Source organism: Dermacentor variabilis, chromosome 6 (assembly GCF_050947875.1).
Source record: "Dermacentor variabilis isolate Ectoservices chromosome 6, ASM5094787v1, whole genome shotgun sequence".
Taxonomy (NCBI): domain Eukaryota; kingdom Metazoa; phylum Arthropoda; class Arachnida; order Ixodida; family Ixodidae; genus Dermacentor; species Dermacentor variabilis.
This window is the reverse complement of record NC_134573.1, coordinates 160,098,774-160,115,864: the sequence shown is the minus strand read 5'-3', so window position 1 is coordinate 160,115,864 and position 17,091 is coordinate 160,098,774. Positions and strand designations below refer to the sequence as shown.

The 17,091-nt window shown below is 44.9% G+C and overlaps 2 protein-coding genes across 2 annotated transcripts in view; both read right to left on the bottom strand.

Annotated features, from left to right (window-relative positions):
* Window positions 1-5,083, bottom strand: part of LOC142586344 (uncharacterized) — a 31,369-nt gene extending 26,286 nt beyond the window's left edge. Inside the window, exons 1-3 of the mRNA XM_075697593.1 lie at window positions 4,836-5,083; window positions 2,405-2,614; window positions 1,017-1,086 (exon numbers count right to left, since the gene is read on the bottom strand). The gene's annotated coding sequence lies outside the window, so the exon portion shown is untranslated. The remainder of the gene's footprint in view (window positions 1-1,016; window positions 1,087-2,404; window positions 2,615-4,835) is intronic.
* Window positions 5,084-9,461: 4,378 nt separating this feature from the next.
* LOC142585587 (methylmalonyl-CoA mutase, mitochondrial-like) lies at window positions 9,462-16,864 on the bottom strand. The gene has a single exon (XM_075696462.1). It carries the CDS (start codon window positions 16,619-16,621, stop codon window positions 14,309-14,311), a length of 2,313 nt encoding a protein of 770 aa, XP_075552577.1. The 5' UTR covers window positions 16,622-16,864; the 3' UTR covers window positions 9,462-14,308.
* Window positions 16,865-17,091: the final 227 nt, after the last annotated feature.

The following is a 17,091-nucleotide window of genomic DNA, read 5'->3' as shown; positions in this document are numbered from 1 at the left end:
CGCACTCCTCTTTTTGCATAACTTGCTCCGATAGAATCAGGAATGACAGAACATTGAACAAAAGCTGTAGCTCCTGCAGTTAAAGCCTCTTCTTGTATCTGCTTTTGCATTGTAGCAGTCAATGACACCTTCAGGACACAAGCGCATGAACATGCCAGAATATATTCTACCTAGGCTTTCGTGCACGACCAAGCTTGTGCTTGCAGGGCAATATTATGCAGAGAACAGGTTGCATGTAGGTTAGAACACCACAGCTAACTGAACGAGACTTGTAGCAGAGCCCGCACAGCCCACAAATCAAGCGTGTCGTGCGATTGCCCGCACGTCGACCCTTTACACGATGGTGATGGGAACCCAATGTGCACACAGTGTTAGCATTATTGAAGACGTCTATTAGACTAATGTTTGTTGACCACAATAAGGCATAAAGCAGCAGAAAGAGTAGATAATGGGCAAACTTGCAGACGATTACTGACTTTATGACAAGGCTGCTCAGTAGGCAAAGCAATCTTTTCTGTGCACAACAAAATTTCACAGATACAATAAATGCTTACATTTTTAACAATACATCTGTAAGTAAAATGTTTTTGACCTCCAAGGAATTCTCCAACTTTTAACAACCTCTGTTCAGATGCTGACAAAATATTATTGAGCAATATTTCTAAACTGGCATTGTTACGTTTACTTGTTTACTAAAATACCTCTCATGTGACAAAGATCATAGTAGGGCATGTTCGTGTTATGCATTAACTAACAGTCCATATTTACAATGTGCTGTTCACTTGCTCAATGATTGCTCTAGAGATTTCAGTACATCTATGTTACTTCAACAGTTTCAATAGTTCCCGGGGATTTACAGCAGGTGCGTAATTGTCAATATAGCCACATAACCATCACTTGGGTTAATTTGTAATTATGCACTCTGCAGCTCCGCATTGCAACCCAACATAATTTAATAACTGCCATATATTAGATTTTGCTGGCCATGCACAAGCTAGTGGTGAATTGCCACAAACCTATGTGCAACAACCAATACAGCAACAGTTTCTTTCATAATGATGTCGGCCACACACCTGGCCAAAGCAGCTGTGAAAAAAAAAGTGAATGTGAGCGCAGAAGGTTCTTGCCATAAACCAAGAACAGCTATATTAGAGAAACACATGCTCCACTAACACTATTATTATGTGTTTATTGGGGCAAGAGCCCTGTGTGGCGAAAGAGTGCCAGCACATGTTTTTTTCTAATGATTTAATATTATGTTATCAACCAGGAAGAATCTAAGCTCCAGTGATAATTTGAAAGCATTACTTATGTTTAAATGTAGCACACGAAACTATGCAAATGTGCAATACACCCAAGACATGTGGCACCAGCTATACAAATGCAAAAGAAAACCTGGAAAGCAACAAAAAAAGCAATATACAGGTTTCATCACAATGTAAAGCTTTTCACACTGTTATACTGCTTTCACACATGCACTTCTAAGGACTAATAAAATCAAAGGTGACTGAAATTCACAATTCCCATTGACTTTCTCCTATTGCACAAAGAAGCCAATAAGGTACATAGGGTTTGAAAGTGGGTGAACGAATGAGGTATTAGACAAGCATGGCATTGTGGTAGATGCTGTGGTTTGGATTATGCTTCAAAATGGTACACAAATAAGTTTATGTTTCTTCTGACAGTTCCAACTTGAGCACATCAGTGGACAGCAATTTCTGAAAAGCAACATCCACAGCCTTGCTCTGTGTTCTTTTAAGCTGCAGAGTATTATTTTTTGTAAGTATGATCCAAATCACTGTGTGAAGTGTAGTTATCCTTCATTTTTAAGATAGTTAAATTTAGAACAGCATATGTTAAAAATTACAAAGGTGAGACTGAAATAAATGAGGCTGCTTTTTTTCATAACTCTTAGGAGCGCTGTGCTACCCAAAATAATTCATCTAAAGTACACTGTGGTTTGCTACATTTCCTAAAACATCATACAATCCTAACATTGTGCTGAAGCTGGAACTAGTTTTGTGACACTATATTATTATGGGTACTATGTGGATGAGCTGAAAGTCAACTGTTGGGGTGTGTTAAAAAGCAGGTTATGGTCAGAATAGCTTAAGCCATTCCAAGCTGTCTGTTTTGAAGTAAAGGACCATCAGACACATACTACATGTTGCTATTTCATTTTACCATAAGCAATGGGGTAACAAATGTGCAGAAGCCTAGGTGCGAATGCTTCTGGACATAGTGCGAAAGTCTGACATAGCATGTAAAAGGAAATGTTACACATTTAGGTTTTTTCTGTGCCCGTGTGGCACGGGTATAAGGCAGCATTGAAAGACAACTATGTAGAACCTGTCAGAAATATAATGCATTTTCAAAGATATGAAAAACATAAGATGTAACGCACCTACAAACTTAAGATGATGGAAAGATTTAACACAGAAAGCAAAGTCACTTTTGCCTGTTCAAGTATTTTATCTATTGTTAAACAATAATTAAGATTTATTATTATGCATATGTCACGGACTGTCACCCGTTCGCCGTCAGTGCGAAGTCATCGACGGGGTATACAAGCCAGTTGGTCGTTCCACACCCAAGCGAACACAGTGAAGGGGTCCTAGTTGGAAAAAGAAATATATATATATATATATATATATATATATTGATAGACTGACAACGATACACACACAAAAGAAAGACACCATAACAGTAACACACATGCTTTTAATATAGATCAATGATGATGAAAGAAATAGGACTAATTAACAGTGAATGTTCGCTCCCACGTATGTGAACATTATCATGGGTCAGCTTGAAGCAGACCTGTTGAAATCCTACCCTTTAAAACCACACACCTATCTTCATTACATTGATGACATATTTATAACATGGAAACATGGCACCAGTGCGTTAACCAACTCAATTAGCCATTTCAATCGCTTTCACCCGAGTATTAAATTTACTGCTCACCACTCTCCTAGTCAGATCAACTTCCTCAACACGACGGTCTACACAGAAAACGAAAAACTGAGAACAACACTTTACCCGAAGCCTACGGATAGCCAGCAATATTGGAGAGGTTTAGCTCGTCCGGTATTACGGTAAATGCAGGCAGTCGCGGGGCGTTGTGGTGGAGGCATAAACGTGAGTGGCCTGCATGATGCAGCCACCTGGTGGCACAGAGCTCGAACAGACAGAAACAGTTAATACTGCCTTAATCAAGTGTACTCTACTTCGCTGCTGGTGTAAATTTTCGGCACTGGCGTAATCATGTTGCTGCCAAAAATTTACACCCACAGCAAAGTAAAATACACTTGGTTACTGCAATATTAGCTCTTTTTTTCTGTTTGAGCTATGCGCCACCAGGTGGCTGCACCATGCAGGCCGCTCCAGTTTACGCTTCTGCCCCAATGCCCCTGTCCTCCTACGTTTACCCGAATACCAGACAAGCTAAACCTCTCTATTTAGACTACCACAATCATCACCTGCGACACTACAAGGAAGGAATTTTTATCGGACAAGCGAAATGAACAAGAATAATAAATAAAGGGAAAATCAGACATCTACCCGTTCGTTCGTTTTTCCCTTTATTCATTACTTCTCTCCACCTTGCGGGTTTCCGCAGAACTACTACGTCGAATAAGAAGAATCTGCAGCGAAGACCACGATTATATCCACCACATACATGAATTTAAAACAACGCTAGCCGAAAGAAACTATCTACAAGTTGCTCTCGATAAAGCTTATGATGTCGCGTCAAGATTGGAGAGACAGTCGGAATTAGCGAAGAAACAGCCTACACCTGAATCTGACAGACCACAAGCCTTTATAACAAAATATTCTAATGCACTCCCAAACATAAACAACATCCTACGAAAATACCACCCAATATTATCAAGTAACCAGCGTCTGAGAAAAGTGTTCTCGGATGTACCAACGGTTACCTATCACCGCAACAGGAACTTTAAAGACATGTTAGTGCACGCAAAAGTCAGTCAACATCATTCCCCCGTAATATAAGCATGTTGTTGCCCCAGGTGCAAAACCTGCAAGCACTTCAAAGTGACATTAACATTAAAAGCACCGCAAATAGATATACACGCAAAGTCAAATCTAGCTTCACTTGTACTAGTTCGGATGTGATTTATATGCTTGAATGTTCCTTCTGTAAGAAACAATATATCGGTAAATGGGATAATTAATAAACATCAGATTAAATGGACATTGCGCGGACACAGCTAAAAAAACTTGCCAAAGCCGTTGCCAAGCATTTCAACCAACCAGGTCATAACTTTGATGAACTTACACTTACATCTTACAGTCAAATTTCCGTTCTGAACGAGAAAGAAATACAGAGAATCATACCTTATCTATAAGTTCCAAGACATTGCGACCAAAAGGCATAAATGTTTCAAAGGGAGCTTTAGAATCTATTCACTCGGCTAAATTTCAAGCTACAGGCAACAACACTTAGTTTTCTTTTTTTGCTTAACTTTCTTTTTTCCCCGTTATTTCTTTCCTTTTATTTATTTATTCCATTTCAGTATTTTCTACTAATTTTTTTTTTTTTTTTTCACGAGCACCGGTTTCTGCCGCTCCTTTTATTAGCTCTTTCAGAGACACGATAGCCCACGACAGCGAAACACGTAATAGAGGGCTGCTGCGCACGCCGTTGACACGCCGGCTGACATGGCCGTTGACACGTGATTGACAGACGGCCTTGTCACCGGCCTTGTGCACAGCACTCCTTTATCCTCAATTCTAGGCCCTCGCCGCTAACACACCTTCGCTCGTTTCCGCACACACCCACATTACGCCCTCTCCCCTTTACCACATACTGTGGCGACGAGCGTTGGTGGCGACCCGGTCGTGGTGGCGACGAAAGCATATGTCGCCTTCAAGAAGTCCACTTGTCGAACGTTGGCTCCTGCTTTCACCTTGTTCTCGTCTTGCTCATCGTCTTGAATATCCATCTCCCGACTTCCCCCTATTTTCCCTGGACATACACCGTTAGCAATTCATGGAAAGAGGATTCCAGAGACACCACATATATCGGGGTATTCGCCAACCCCGATATATGTGGTATATATACCTTCTCAATGCACAAGCGGGGGCAGAGAATGCAGAGGGGTTCCTAGAAAAGACTCTCGGGACGCCAAGGTCGCGCAAAAATAATAATAATAAATAAAAATAAATAAACGGTAACACTGAACTTAGTGTCACACATTACTCCCCCCCTCTCCTTTGGCTTCTGGATTGGATTGGCGCGGCTCGCTACGTGGTTGCGCGCTTTTCCGAGCGCAGATTGATGCGCGCCTGGTGTCTGCACTAGGTACTTACACCATTACTTTTCCGAGCGCAGATTGGTGTGCGTCTGGTTTTTTGACTAGGCTTTTATACGATCGCTTGTCGCCGCTTTCCTTTTCTCTGGTTTGATTCGGCGCGGCTAGGTGCAGGCGCGCATATTTGGTGTGCGCCTGCTTTCTTGCGCTGGTCTTTGAACACATCGCTCGCTGCTCGCGCTTATATATAAGAAAACGCTGCGCCGCTGGCGTACCGTGTACGTAAGCGCGCAGCAATGCCGGGAAACATTCATACAAAAGCAAAGGGTCAGAACACTGCGCTTTGTTTTAGAGCGCAGCTCTTTGGCGTCCGTTCCTGGGTTTCGCGTCGTCGTCGGCGTAGTCGTCGGCCTCGTAACCAGCTCCGCCCCCCTTTCATCCCCCCAGCGCTAGCAGCGACCGACTGATACCGCTGGATGCCGCTGTCGCCGCTACTAGAGTCAAGATAACGTGACTGCATAGAACACCGTCGCCGCCATGCAGAAAGAGGAGGAAAGGGTCCCCCCCCCCCCTGTTCTTGTGTGGCGGATAGGGTGCTCTTCAGTTGCATCAGTCAGTCGCTGCTATCTCTTCCCTCCTCCCTTTATCGTGTTGTCCGCTTGCTGCGCGCGCTTCTGCCCCCATCGTTTGCCGCTGGGTGTACACGCCGCCCCCCTCCCCCCTCTTCCTGCGAGTCTCCGGTTGTCAAAGCGCCGGCTCGAACTTAATTCCTTTCTTCGCTCCTCCTCCAATGCAACCCCTGTGCGGTGGCAATCAGAGAGCCAGATCGGTGGCGGCGGATCTGTATATGTGCACCGCCCGAGCCGAAATTGCCGCTGCCGTTCGCCCTGTGCGGTGGCAATCAGAGAGCCAGATCGGTGGCGGCTTGACATAAAGACAAACAGCAATTTCCTAACACTTATGCGGGAGAACATCCCGTTCCTCTCGCTCGTAACGCGTCCCACGGCTGTGACAACCTCGCGAGGCACTTGTATAGATCTCGTCTTTGAGAATCAAGCATTGGTGTACCAAGTCGAACATATATCAGTCTATTTCTCCGACCACAAAGCTTCCTTCATGACTGTCAAGAACTGTTAGTGGAGTCTTTGTTAAAGGAATACGTGTGAAAAATAAAAAAAAAATTCTGTGATAGCGCATACATGTGTTGCTCGATTTCTTTGCCTCAATCTATCGAAAAGGTGAAACAGCTTATTTGCTGCGCTCAAATTTCGCATTAGGAAGTAACGTAATCGTCGGTAATTTTTCATTACTTTGTCATGTATGTACCTTCACACTGGGTAGCGCCGAGCGATCGCTTCTAACAAACGCAGAAATGAGTCTTTGCAGCGAGTGTGGCCATTAATTGACTACCCAACACAGCCATGTGAGGTGCGACTCCAGGCGGAGAGGAGGTGGCGCTTCACTTTCTGCATGCCAATAACTTTCCATTTTTTGCGTGTGAACGCCCGTGATCGGGTCCACAAATTTCATGCTGTCTGGCTTAGTTTCCCATTGCAGATTGAGGCTCAATCCGTTAGCATCCACTAAGTTCGGGATGCAGTTGTATGCGGCCCATTCATCACTGTGGATGGTGGTCCCCGGTTCAACGTTGGCTGCAATAATGGGGCCTAGCGTCGCCGTGTCTCGTCTGTCGACCTTGAATAGTCGGAACTGCCCGGTGGTCACGCAGGTCATGCCGAATACCCATGGTCCAAGGTCTGCAATGCCGCCGTGATTTTGCCGGCTCGGCGGAACCTTGTCGCCCGTCATCAGGCGGCCTCGATTGTGTTTTCGCTTGCCGCGAAGGAGGCATTCATCAATTTGCACAATCCTTTGGGGCCACCGAGTGGGTGTCGCGCCAGCAGCTCGTCCCGCACGACCTCACGAGCTATCACGGGCGTTCACACGCAAAAACTAGCAAGTTAATAAACTGAAGCGCCACCTCCTCTCCGCCGGCTGCAGGGTAACTGCACCGCTGCTGGAGTCGCACCTCACATGGCTGTGGTGGGAGTCAATTAATGGCCACACGCGCTGCAAAGACTCATTTCTGCGTTTGTTAGAAGCGATCGCTCGGTGCTACCCAGTGGTAAGGTACATGACAAAGTAATGGAAAACAAGGCGCAGTTTTCTGGCGCGCTTACATACACGCTACGCCCGCGGCGCAGCACTTCCTTATAAGCGCGAGCAGCGAGCGATGTGTTCGAAGACCAGCGCAAAAAAAAGCAGGCGCACACCAAGTATGCGCGCCTGCACCAAGCCGCACCGAATCAAGCCAGAGAAAAGGAAAGCAGCGACAAGCGATCGTATAAAAGCGCAGTGCACAAACCAGACGCACATCAATCTGCGCTCGAAAAAGCGACTGTATTAAAGCCTAGTGCAGAAACCAGGCGCACATCAATCTGCGCTCAGAAAAGCGCGCGTAAGCACGTAGCGAGCCGCACCAATCCAATCCAGAAGCCAGAGGAAGGGGGGAAGTAATGTGTGAGTTCAGTGTTACCGTTCCTACTTCCACGACATTTAGGCGCGACATTTCGACGACTCGAACAATGCCGCACCGTGACGGCATACAAGGATTTTTTTCCACTGAGAAGCTTGGCAAGAGAAAAATATAAGTGCATGAGACTTGAATCTGAGCACCTTTAGAGCTTTTGCTGCAAGAACGATACATCAAAACAGCCATTACACATACGCATTATCAAATGCGGAAATTTGCACCACAAATGCATTATAGTAACAGAACCGAGAGTACTTGCACCTAGCGACCGCAGAACAGTGAATGTTTACCTATTTAAACATAAATTCATTCAGTTTAATGCTATAAAGATATTTAATATTCGCTGCGCTAGTGAGTGGCTACAGCGTATATTGCTACCGAGCCCGAGGTCGGGGTGCCCGTCGTGCTACAATGATGTTTCCTCTGTAGAGTGGCAAACATCATAAGGCACACGAACGTTCGCGTGGATAGGACGACAACACATGTTAACCCATATGTGCCGCCTACGTGCACCACTGCACCATTCTGGATTTGCGATTTTTCCGGCCATTGACTGCTAGCTGCCAGCGCGAGGTTGCTTCCGCATGTATGGCTTTCCCCTCGCTCTAGGGCTTGTTGGCACCTGTGGACAAACCACGTTCCGATACCCTTATGGCTCAATAGAGATAGAAGTATATGTCATACCTCAATAGCTGAGAAGGTGACTTTAGGGAGGCTGTGAAGAAAGCAAACGAACCGACACAGCACCATAAGCACCATCGCTTTCGCTTTGCTGCCATCGATGCTATAATTTGGATTGGATTGGATCGCTGTCGAACGCTTCATCGAACTACTATGGTGTTCTAGAATTTTTGTTCTAGAAGTGTTCTAGAATTATACTATGGTGTTCTAAATTTTTCGAAGAGTGCTCTTAGAAAAATGTACACCTTTTGCGGCGTATCTTGTCCTACTACGATAATCGTCATCCGTGTTGCCCGCGTTTCCTTTCTTTATCGCTGCGAGCCCGGTACTTCCCAGTCACGAACGGCATGCGCGTTATCAGTGTGACGCAGCATTCTCGACAGGAAACTAGCGAGCGCCGAGTTTCAAGAAAGGAAACGCAAGCAAGGCAGATGACGATCATTGTTGTGGGACAAATATACACCCCAAAGGGTGCAACCGTTTTAAGAGTGTAGAGTGGCAGATATACATCTCAAAGGGCGTAAACTTTTTTTAGAGTGTAGGCAAAGTCTCCCCTTCAGGTATACCTGCAGTGGGGGCTCCATGAAAGGTCCCCGTCAATAATCACACCTAAGAAGCAGTGAGACTTTTTGTATTTGATACCCTGGCCATTGAGAAAAACAGGGTACGGTGCCATGGGTTTGCGCATAAACATGATTAACGCACATTTTTCGATGGACACACTAAGGCCTTGTTTGCGGAGGTACAAAGAAGTGCAGGTGGCTGCCTGCTGAACTCTTGTGCGCACTTGAAGACGAGTCACCGCAGAAGACCAAAGGCAAATATCATCACCGTACATTGATAGGTGAATTGTCTTGTGTAATATTTCAGCAAAGCCAACCATAGTTAGGTTAAAGAGAATAGGGCTCAATACCCCGCCCTGTGGGATGCCACTGTGACAACAACAAAATGACAAAGAGACAGTTAGCTATGACTCAGAAACAGTGTTTTTATTCAACACAGTGAAACTGATACAAAACTGATAAATGGAACACTCTGTACATACTGACGACACACAAACCATGGTTAGACATGAGCGCATTGCACGAGCACATTACACATGAAATGTACCACTAAGGCGAGTAGTTTAGCGGCCACTTGGCGAATTAAATTTTTTAGCCTGCACATTCATGCAATTATCACATACGTCGTTGATAAAGCTGCAGCCGAGAATTCTGTAGCACTACACATCAGGTACATGAGCTTGGGCTGCTGGTTACCGGAGCATTCTTTATCATTTACACCCGATCAAGCCAGCAGAAAGAGGGGAAAATTAGCAAGGTGTCAGACATATATGACACCCCCCCCACCTGGCACCCCTCCACCCCACCCGTTACTATGCCACTGCACACACTCCAGTGTTATCCTGATCATACCAAATGCTAAGGCCACGTTAAGCAGTAGTCAAATCAGCACAGTCGTGACAAATTTCTTTTAAATGTTGAGCAGCTGACCTGGCCATGACCGCTGGCATCGCAAAGGTGCAAAATGTGCACGTGTAGCATGATTTATAAAACAAACCCTTCTTCCAAATATGATGACAAAAGATGACTTAACTCCCCACCCATTCTAGTTCGTAAGGCCTGCCAGGAAACATGCACCAATTTATCCTGAGCTGGCCTTCATGGCTATGAGTCTCTAACGCAGCAGTATTGCCGGTTCCACTTGTTCTTTTTCGCACCTCCATAATATCGATGCTTGTCCATGAAGCGCATGTCATTGCACTGTCGCAAGACATATCAGGAAAAAGTTGGAGGGCTAATTAACAAAGCAAAATGGCCCAAACCATGGCCAACACAAAGTGCAGGGCGCATGAGGTAATACGTGTCAAACTGGCTGGGCCGCAGAGCCACCTTCCCAGTGCTGTCGCATTGCTGTGGCAGATGGCTCCAGAGTAGCCGCAAGCTCGACTGTACAGAGCCTATAGGGAGTGCCGGCTGCCACAACAAAGATCGCAAGGTTAAATAAATAGACGAATCAGCTGACTCACTTGCATCAATCGTCATCATTAAATGGTCCACTCTTAAGTGTTCCTGATTTCTCTTTTATATCAGGAGCTAGATTCAAACACCTTTTATTGTTGATTAGTAATGAACCATCCATACTTTCTGCAGATGATTTTCGATATTTAAAACTTCGGTAGAACACTAGCGAATGCCCTTCACGCCAATGCGAGATGATGTTAGCAATTTTCTGCTGTAGAGCTAGTTCCCCGCCTAAATTTTTATCTTCATAGATTTGGTTTATCCACAACTAACCTCTGCTCTTTTTGTAATGAACCAGAAACTATTGACCATTTCTTTCTTTCTTGCCGCCACTTCTCCTCCCTTCACAAAATGTTCCTCATATTTCAAACCAGTAAACTAGGTTTAGCACTTACAACACCAAACATTTTGTCTTTTGGTGCCTGTCAATTAGTCACAAGCCATGATTCGATTGTTAGTGTTCTGCACAAGTTCATTGAAGCTGAACTGAAAGGTTGAGCTGCTAGGGTACCAACCGTTGGACGTGTTATTTTATTATTTTTTCAGTTTAGTTTTATTTTTATTTATTTAGTTGATGTATAGGTGCTCCTAAAATCTGTGTTTTAAGTTAATTGCCAAATGATTCCATCTAAACGTTTGCCTTTAACCCTTTTGGTATGTTGCTGAGTGTAAGTTTCAATCTATCCAGTGTAGCCAATCCCCCTCGTTGGTGCGAGCCATGTTTTGAGGCAGCAACAACCACAACACAGTAGGGTCTGGACGTCATGGGAGACGTACACATAAAATTTGTTTACGTATTTACGTTAGTGCTCATTTTGTATTAATACCGGTAGAAACACTCATATTACAAAGCAATTTAGAACACAAAAACTCACATTATACATATATATCTTTTTCTTACACATCAACCAGCAAGGAAGAACAAGAATAAGCGGCGTGTTAGGATCGTAAACTTCATATACCTGCCAATCAATCCAAAACAGAGCACGTCTGTGAACATGCAAACTGAGGCCCAAAGCTGCTTGGCTGTTCAACCACCACTGCTGCATGGCTGCCTCACTTGTTTGATGAAGCACAGCTATAGTACCACACATTTAGCATTGAACAGTGCACGGTCGACTCAGGCATATTTATGTCACTGTGTGTGGCTTGCAGCATATCTCTCAACATCAAACAGTTATGCAAAGGGCAGACACAGCAACTCCACAGCACTGCTTCGAAAACTGTGTTGCCAAGGTGCGACACCACTTCGATATTTTGATCATGATCCGTACCACCTGATTCTGCAGAAACACCAGTCGCACAACACAGATTCTTTGTCGTCAGACCTCACAGAAGCCGCAAGCCACATTGCCACACCACCTTCATTGCACTACTTTCTGCTGAGAAGCACAGAAACCACACAACAGCATTGAATAATGCGCCCTACAAGCGGCCAATGCTTGCAGACCACGACAGATCTGCCAATGTGCCATGTACGCACCCTCTGAAAAGTCCTTCGATCATCCTCTCCCTAAGTGTCTATAGTACCTAATCATGTGATAATTTTTTGTCCAATGTTAACCTATCACACGTGGTAACAGCTAAGGTATCCGCTCCCACCACCGACCTGCTCGGAACTTGCAATCAACATTGTAGATGCCATCAAGAACAGGAAGGTGGTGAAGGTTTAAGAAAGCAACAGTGTGCACATGAGAAGAATTTTGACAGGGAAATCAACAGTAGCATGCCATACTCTGCAGCTGTACCTTGTCGCTCCTGGGTTTCACCACGGAGTGTGTCGTGAGCCTTAATATCACAAACTCAGCTGCAGTTGCACATTCTGTGAGATTCTGTTAGTATGCAGAAGAAAATTAGTGCCTTCTTTCACTAAAAGTACATATCTTGAATTTATGCTAAATAAATGTTGATATTTTGCTGAAAGTGCTTAGCCTGCTCTATCACTAGCGGTATGATGTACAAAGGACTTTGTAGGTTCCAAATGCTTTGTTGTAAACATGTTTGAGAGTATTTGGAATGCCGATTTCGTGGCATAAACAAAAATAAAACCAAGGGTTAGCTTTTTCAGTTTTTGACACAGCACAGATTGCTGCATGTAAAAGAAGAAAAACTTGTGAAATGTTGCTGCTATATATGTAAATTGTGTCCATGACGTCAAGGCACAAATCCTACAGGGAGTCAGGCTAGCCAGGCTATACAAGGACAGTTTCTGTCAAATGGCTAAGAAACTATGCACAAACAAGGCAAGTATATGTTTGCAATGTACTTATTTGCTAAACATTCATGTGTGACAGCTGCTGTACATTTCATAGCTCACAAGCGCAACACATGTTTTCATACTGTGATAACTGTGACCTTTGCATATACGAGAGCCATTGTGCAAATTGATGCGCAGTTGCCTTATTCATACGATTATGTCATATTGGGCGAGGATGTATGTGGCACTCGAAAGAAACTGTGTCCTAAAGCTTAGATATTCATTGCCCCATCATAGTCCAGAGCTTTGTGCCTGGCCTATGATCCTATGGTAGGGCCCTTCCAAGGTTAGGGGGCTGGTTTTTTTTATGCGCTTTGCATGAGACTTATTGCATGCATAAAGAGCATTTCCTTAAGAGGGCTTGGAACATTTAACCCATCACCCTTTCTGACCCTTCCAGTCACACATTGTAAAAAATAAAAAAAATTAAACAACAAACAATGTTTCAAAGTGTCACCAAGGGAAGCACAACTGAAGCATGGCCAACATTGCTTTTAATCAGCGGAGCCAAAGTTCACAATTTGATTATGCCAATTCACATAGAAAACTGAACAAACAAAGTAGGCAATGTATCAAGGCTCGCTATGCTTTATATTTAATGAAACTAAATGAAGTGGTAATATGCTACACTAGACATGCACGTATATGAACGAGTTCATTAAGCTTCAAGGTCATTGATTTCATAATTCTTTTCCCATATGTGCACCCTACAAAACCTTTTATTTGTATGCAAGCTGCTCAGAGTATTAAATTCATATTGCAGTTTGTCTGTCACATGGCATGAAACCAGCTTTCTTTCAGTTGTCCCTGTGAGACATGTTACTTGTTTCCAGCTAGTTATAAGCCAGCCAAGACATAAAACCATAAGTGAGGCTAACAAAATGTGGTTAAAACTCAAAAGTTAGCAAATCTGTGAGCAGATCGACTTGGAACAGTGCAAGCACATTCTTTACCATTGCAACTTCTATTTCATTATCAACAAACGATTTTATTTTAGCCTCTTCTAGTTGGTTCTCATGGTTTCCCAACATGCCAATAATGAGAAGCCGAGTAGGAAGGGAATGCTCAAGCCAGAAAAAGACAGTTTCGGAGGTTGTGGTAGCCATCCAACAAAAACATGTGTCACCATATTTCCCTTCAAAAGCAATACATGGCACACGGGATTTCCAACAGAGCTGAATGCTCCAAACCTCATGTGGCTGTATCCTTTCAGCTACATCGATTGCGGTCATCTCTGTAAAACTGCTTTGCGGGTTCTTGCAAGGTGTGAGGCTGTTTGCCTCCCAAGTCAAAAGGCCTCATATAGTGAGAAAATGCAAGTATACCTAAGGCATTGTTAAACTCGACACCCGTTTCAGTATTTTGCAACAAGCTGACAAATTTCAACATGAGTTAGCAAATGGTGTGAAGTGCAAATAGTTTCTTCTTTGGGACATTAAGAGGCTAAAATAAATTTTGACCTTTTCAGCATGCAAATAGCATAAAAAAAGAGGCAAATTTTAACTACAGTGCAATTTATTTGTTAATATGGTGATCATGCTTGCTGCTTTCCTTTCTCTTCATTTTTCTTTCCTGATAGGAGTTCAAGCACTTGTTCCGCACACACTGGTATCCGTGTACCAGGACCGAAGATTGCAGCAGCACCAGCCTTATACAGGAAATCATAATCCTGTGGTGGAATGACACCTCCAACAACAATGTGTATGTCTGGCCTATTCATCTTTTTCAGAGCTTTTACCAGCTCTGGCACAAGGGTCTTGTGGCCTGCAGCTAAGCTGCTCACACCGACAACGTGTACATCAGCATCAATTGCCTGCTGTGCGACTTCTTCAGGCGTCTGGAACAGTGGCCCGATATCAACATCAAAGCCCATGTCAGCAAATCCTGTAGCAATGACTTTGGCACCTCTATCGTGGCCATCTTGTCCCATCTTGGCAACGAGAATACGTGGCCGTCGTCCTTCGCGCTCCTGGAAAGCATCTACTTTGGCTATCACATTCGAAATTTCCTCATCCTCTCCAAATGTAGACTTGTAGGCACCGGACACCATTCTATCAGATGCGACATGGCGACCAAACACCTTTTCCATGGCATAAGAGATTTCACCGACTGTAGCTCTTAGTCTAGCTGCATCAATGGCCAATGCTAACAGGTTGCCTTCTCCAGTCTTTGCAGATTCCGTGATGGCATCTAGAGCTGCTTGTGTTTTCGCATTGTCCCGGGTCTTGCGGATTTGTTCGAGCTTGGCAATCTGCGAATTTCTCACTTTTGTGTTGTCCACCATCAAGACGTCAATGGGGTCCTCCTTCTCAAGACGATATTTGTTTACACCTACAATTACTTCTTTACCACTGTCAATCAGGGCCTGTTTTCTGGCTGCACATTCCTCTATGCGCAGTTTGGGCATGCCCGATGCCACAGCCTTTGCCATGCCTCCCATTTCTTCAACCTCAGAGATTATTTTCAGAGCTTCATCGTACACCTGAGAAGTGAGCGCCTCCATGAGATATGAACCACCCCAAGGGTCTATCACATGTGGTATTCCACTTTCTTCCTGCAGAATGATTTGAGTATTTCTGGCAATCCTCGCACTAAATCTGGATGGTAGTGCAAGGGCCTCATCGAAAGCGTTAGTGTGGAGAGACTGTGTACCACCAAAAACAGATGCCATGGCTTCAATCGTGGTGCGGACAATGTTGTTGTAAGGATCTTGCTCCGTAAGTGACCAGCCCGAAGTCTGAGAATGAGTGCGCAGCTTCAGTGAGTTTTCATTCTTCGGGTTGAAGTTTTTCTTGATCAGTGTAGCCCACAACCTGCGTGCAGCTCTCATTTTCGCGATCTCCATGTAAAATTTCATGCCAATGCCCCAAAAGAATGACAGTCTAGGTGCAAAGTCATCGATGGTCATGCCAGCCTTCAACCCCGTCCTGCAGTATTCGAGTCCATCAGCAATTGTGAACGCTAGTTCCAGAACGTTGTTTGCTCCTGCTTCTTGTATGTGGTAGCCCGAGATAGAAATGGAATTGTATTTTGGCATGTTTTTCGAGACAAACGCGAAGATGTCGCCGATAATGCGCATTGATGGGTCAGGGGGATAAATGTAGGTGTTCCGTACCATGAACTCCTTGAGGATGTCGTTTTGTATGGTTCCAGAAAGTTGTCCAACTTCGACACCTTGTTCTTCTCCAGCTACAATGAACATTGATAGCACAGGAATGACGGCACCATTCATTGTCATGGACACCGATATTTTCTCCAGGGGTATGCCGTCAAAGAGCGCCTTCATGTCTTCAACGGAATCGACTGCCACACCGGCCATACCGACATCTCCCTTGACTCGCGGGTTGTCAGAGTCGTACCCACAATGTGTCGCCAAGTCGAAGGCGACCGACAGGCCCTGAACGCCAGCCTTTATGTTGTCCTTGTAGAATTTGTTGCTCTCTTCAACCGTACTGAAACCAGCATACTGGCGAATCGTCCACGGCCGACCTGCGTACATGGTCGGATAGGGGCCTCTCGTGAAAGGGAACATGCCAGGGTAGTCCTCGGGCAGTCCCTTGATGTCTTCGCTTGTGTAAAGCGGCTTCACGGTGATGCCTTCCGCCGTATGCCACGCGAGACTCTCGGGGGGCTTTCCCTTCAGTTGTTTTGTGGCACGTTTCGCCCATTCTGGGGGAAACTTGAAATCCACGCCGGTCGACGCTGTAGCTGCTGCTGTAGACGGGGACGGCGCAGGAGCGGCAGCGCCTGCAGCAGAACTTGCTGCAGCGCTAGTGGAGTCCCACGAGCATTGGACATAAGGGCTCCTGTAGATGAGATTACGCCAACTCTGGGATGCCCTCAACATGCTTGACAATTTTGGCTGCGTTCTATGCGCAGACACCTTGCAGAACGTCCTCCATGGCACACGGGAACTCAGAAATGAAACGAAAAACCACAGTGACTGAACCTCCGGGCAAGTGCTTAACTATACTACGCATAAACTACGCTCTACGCTCTCAAGCTACCAAGAACCACCACAGAACAGCTGCCTCACTACGCTGCGTAACAATTTGTTGAGTTCCGTCGGTCCCGTTTTTTTTTTTTTTATGTTTACGCTTTTTTCGAGCAGATGGCGTAACGTGTCAAAGCAGCGGTGGAGACGAGCACGACCTACTGATTCCAGACCTACACATATCTCCCTGCTCCAGCACGCCTAGTATAGTTCGCCCATTTTTCCGCTAGGGTCAGAACGTGGGAGCAAAGTGGCGCTAATTATAACCTGTTCGCTGTCGTCTGCTTCGGCGATCTGTTCAGCGCTCGTGCTGCCATTTCGGC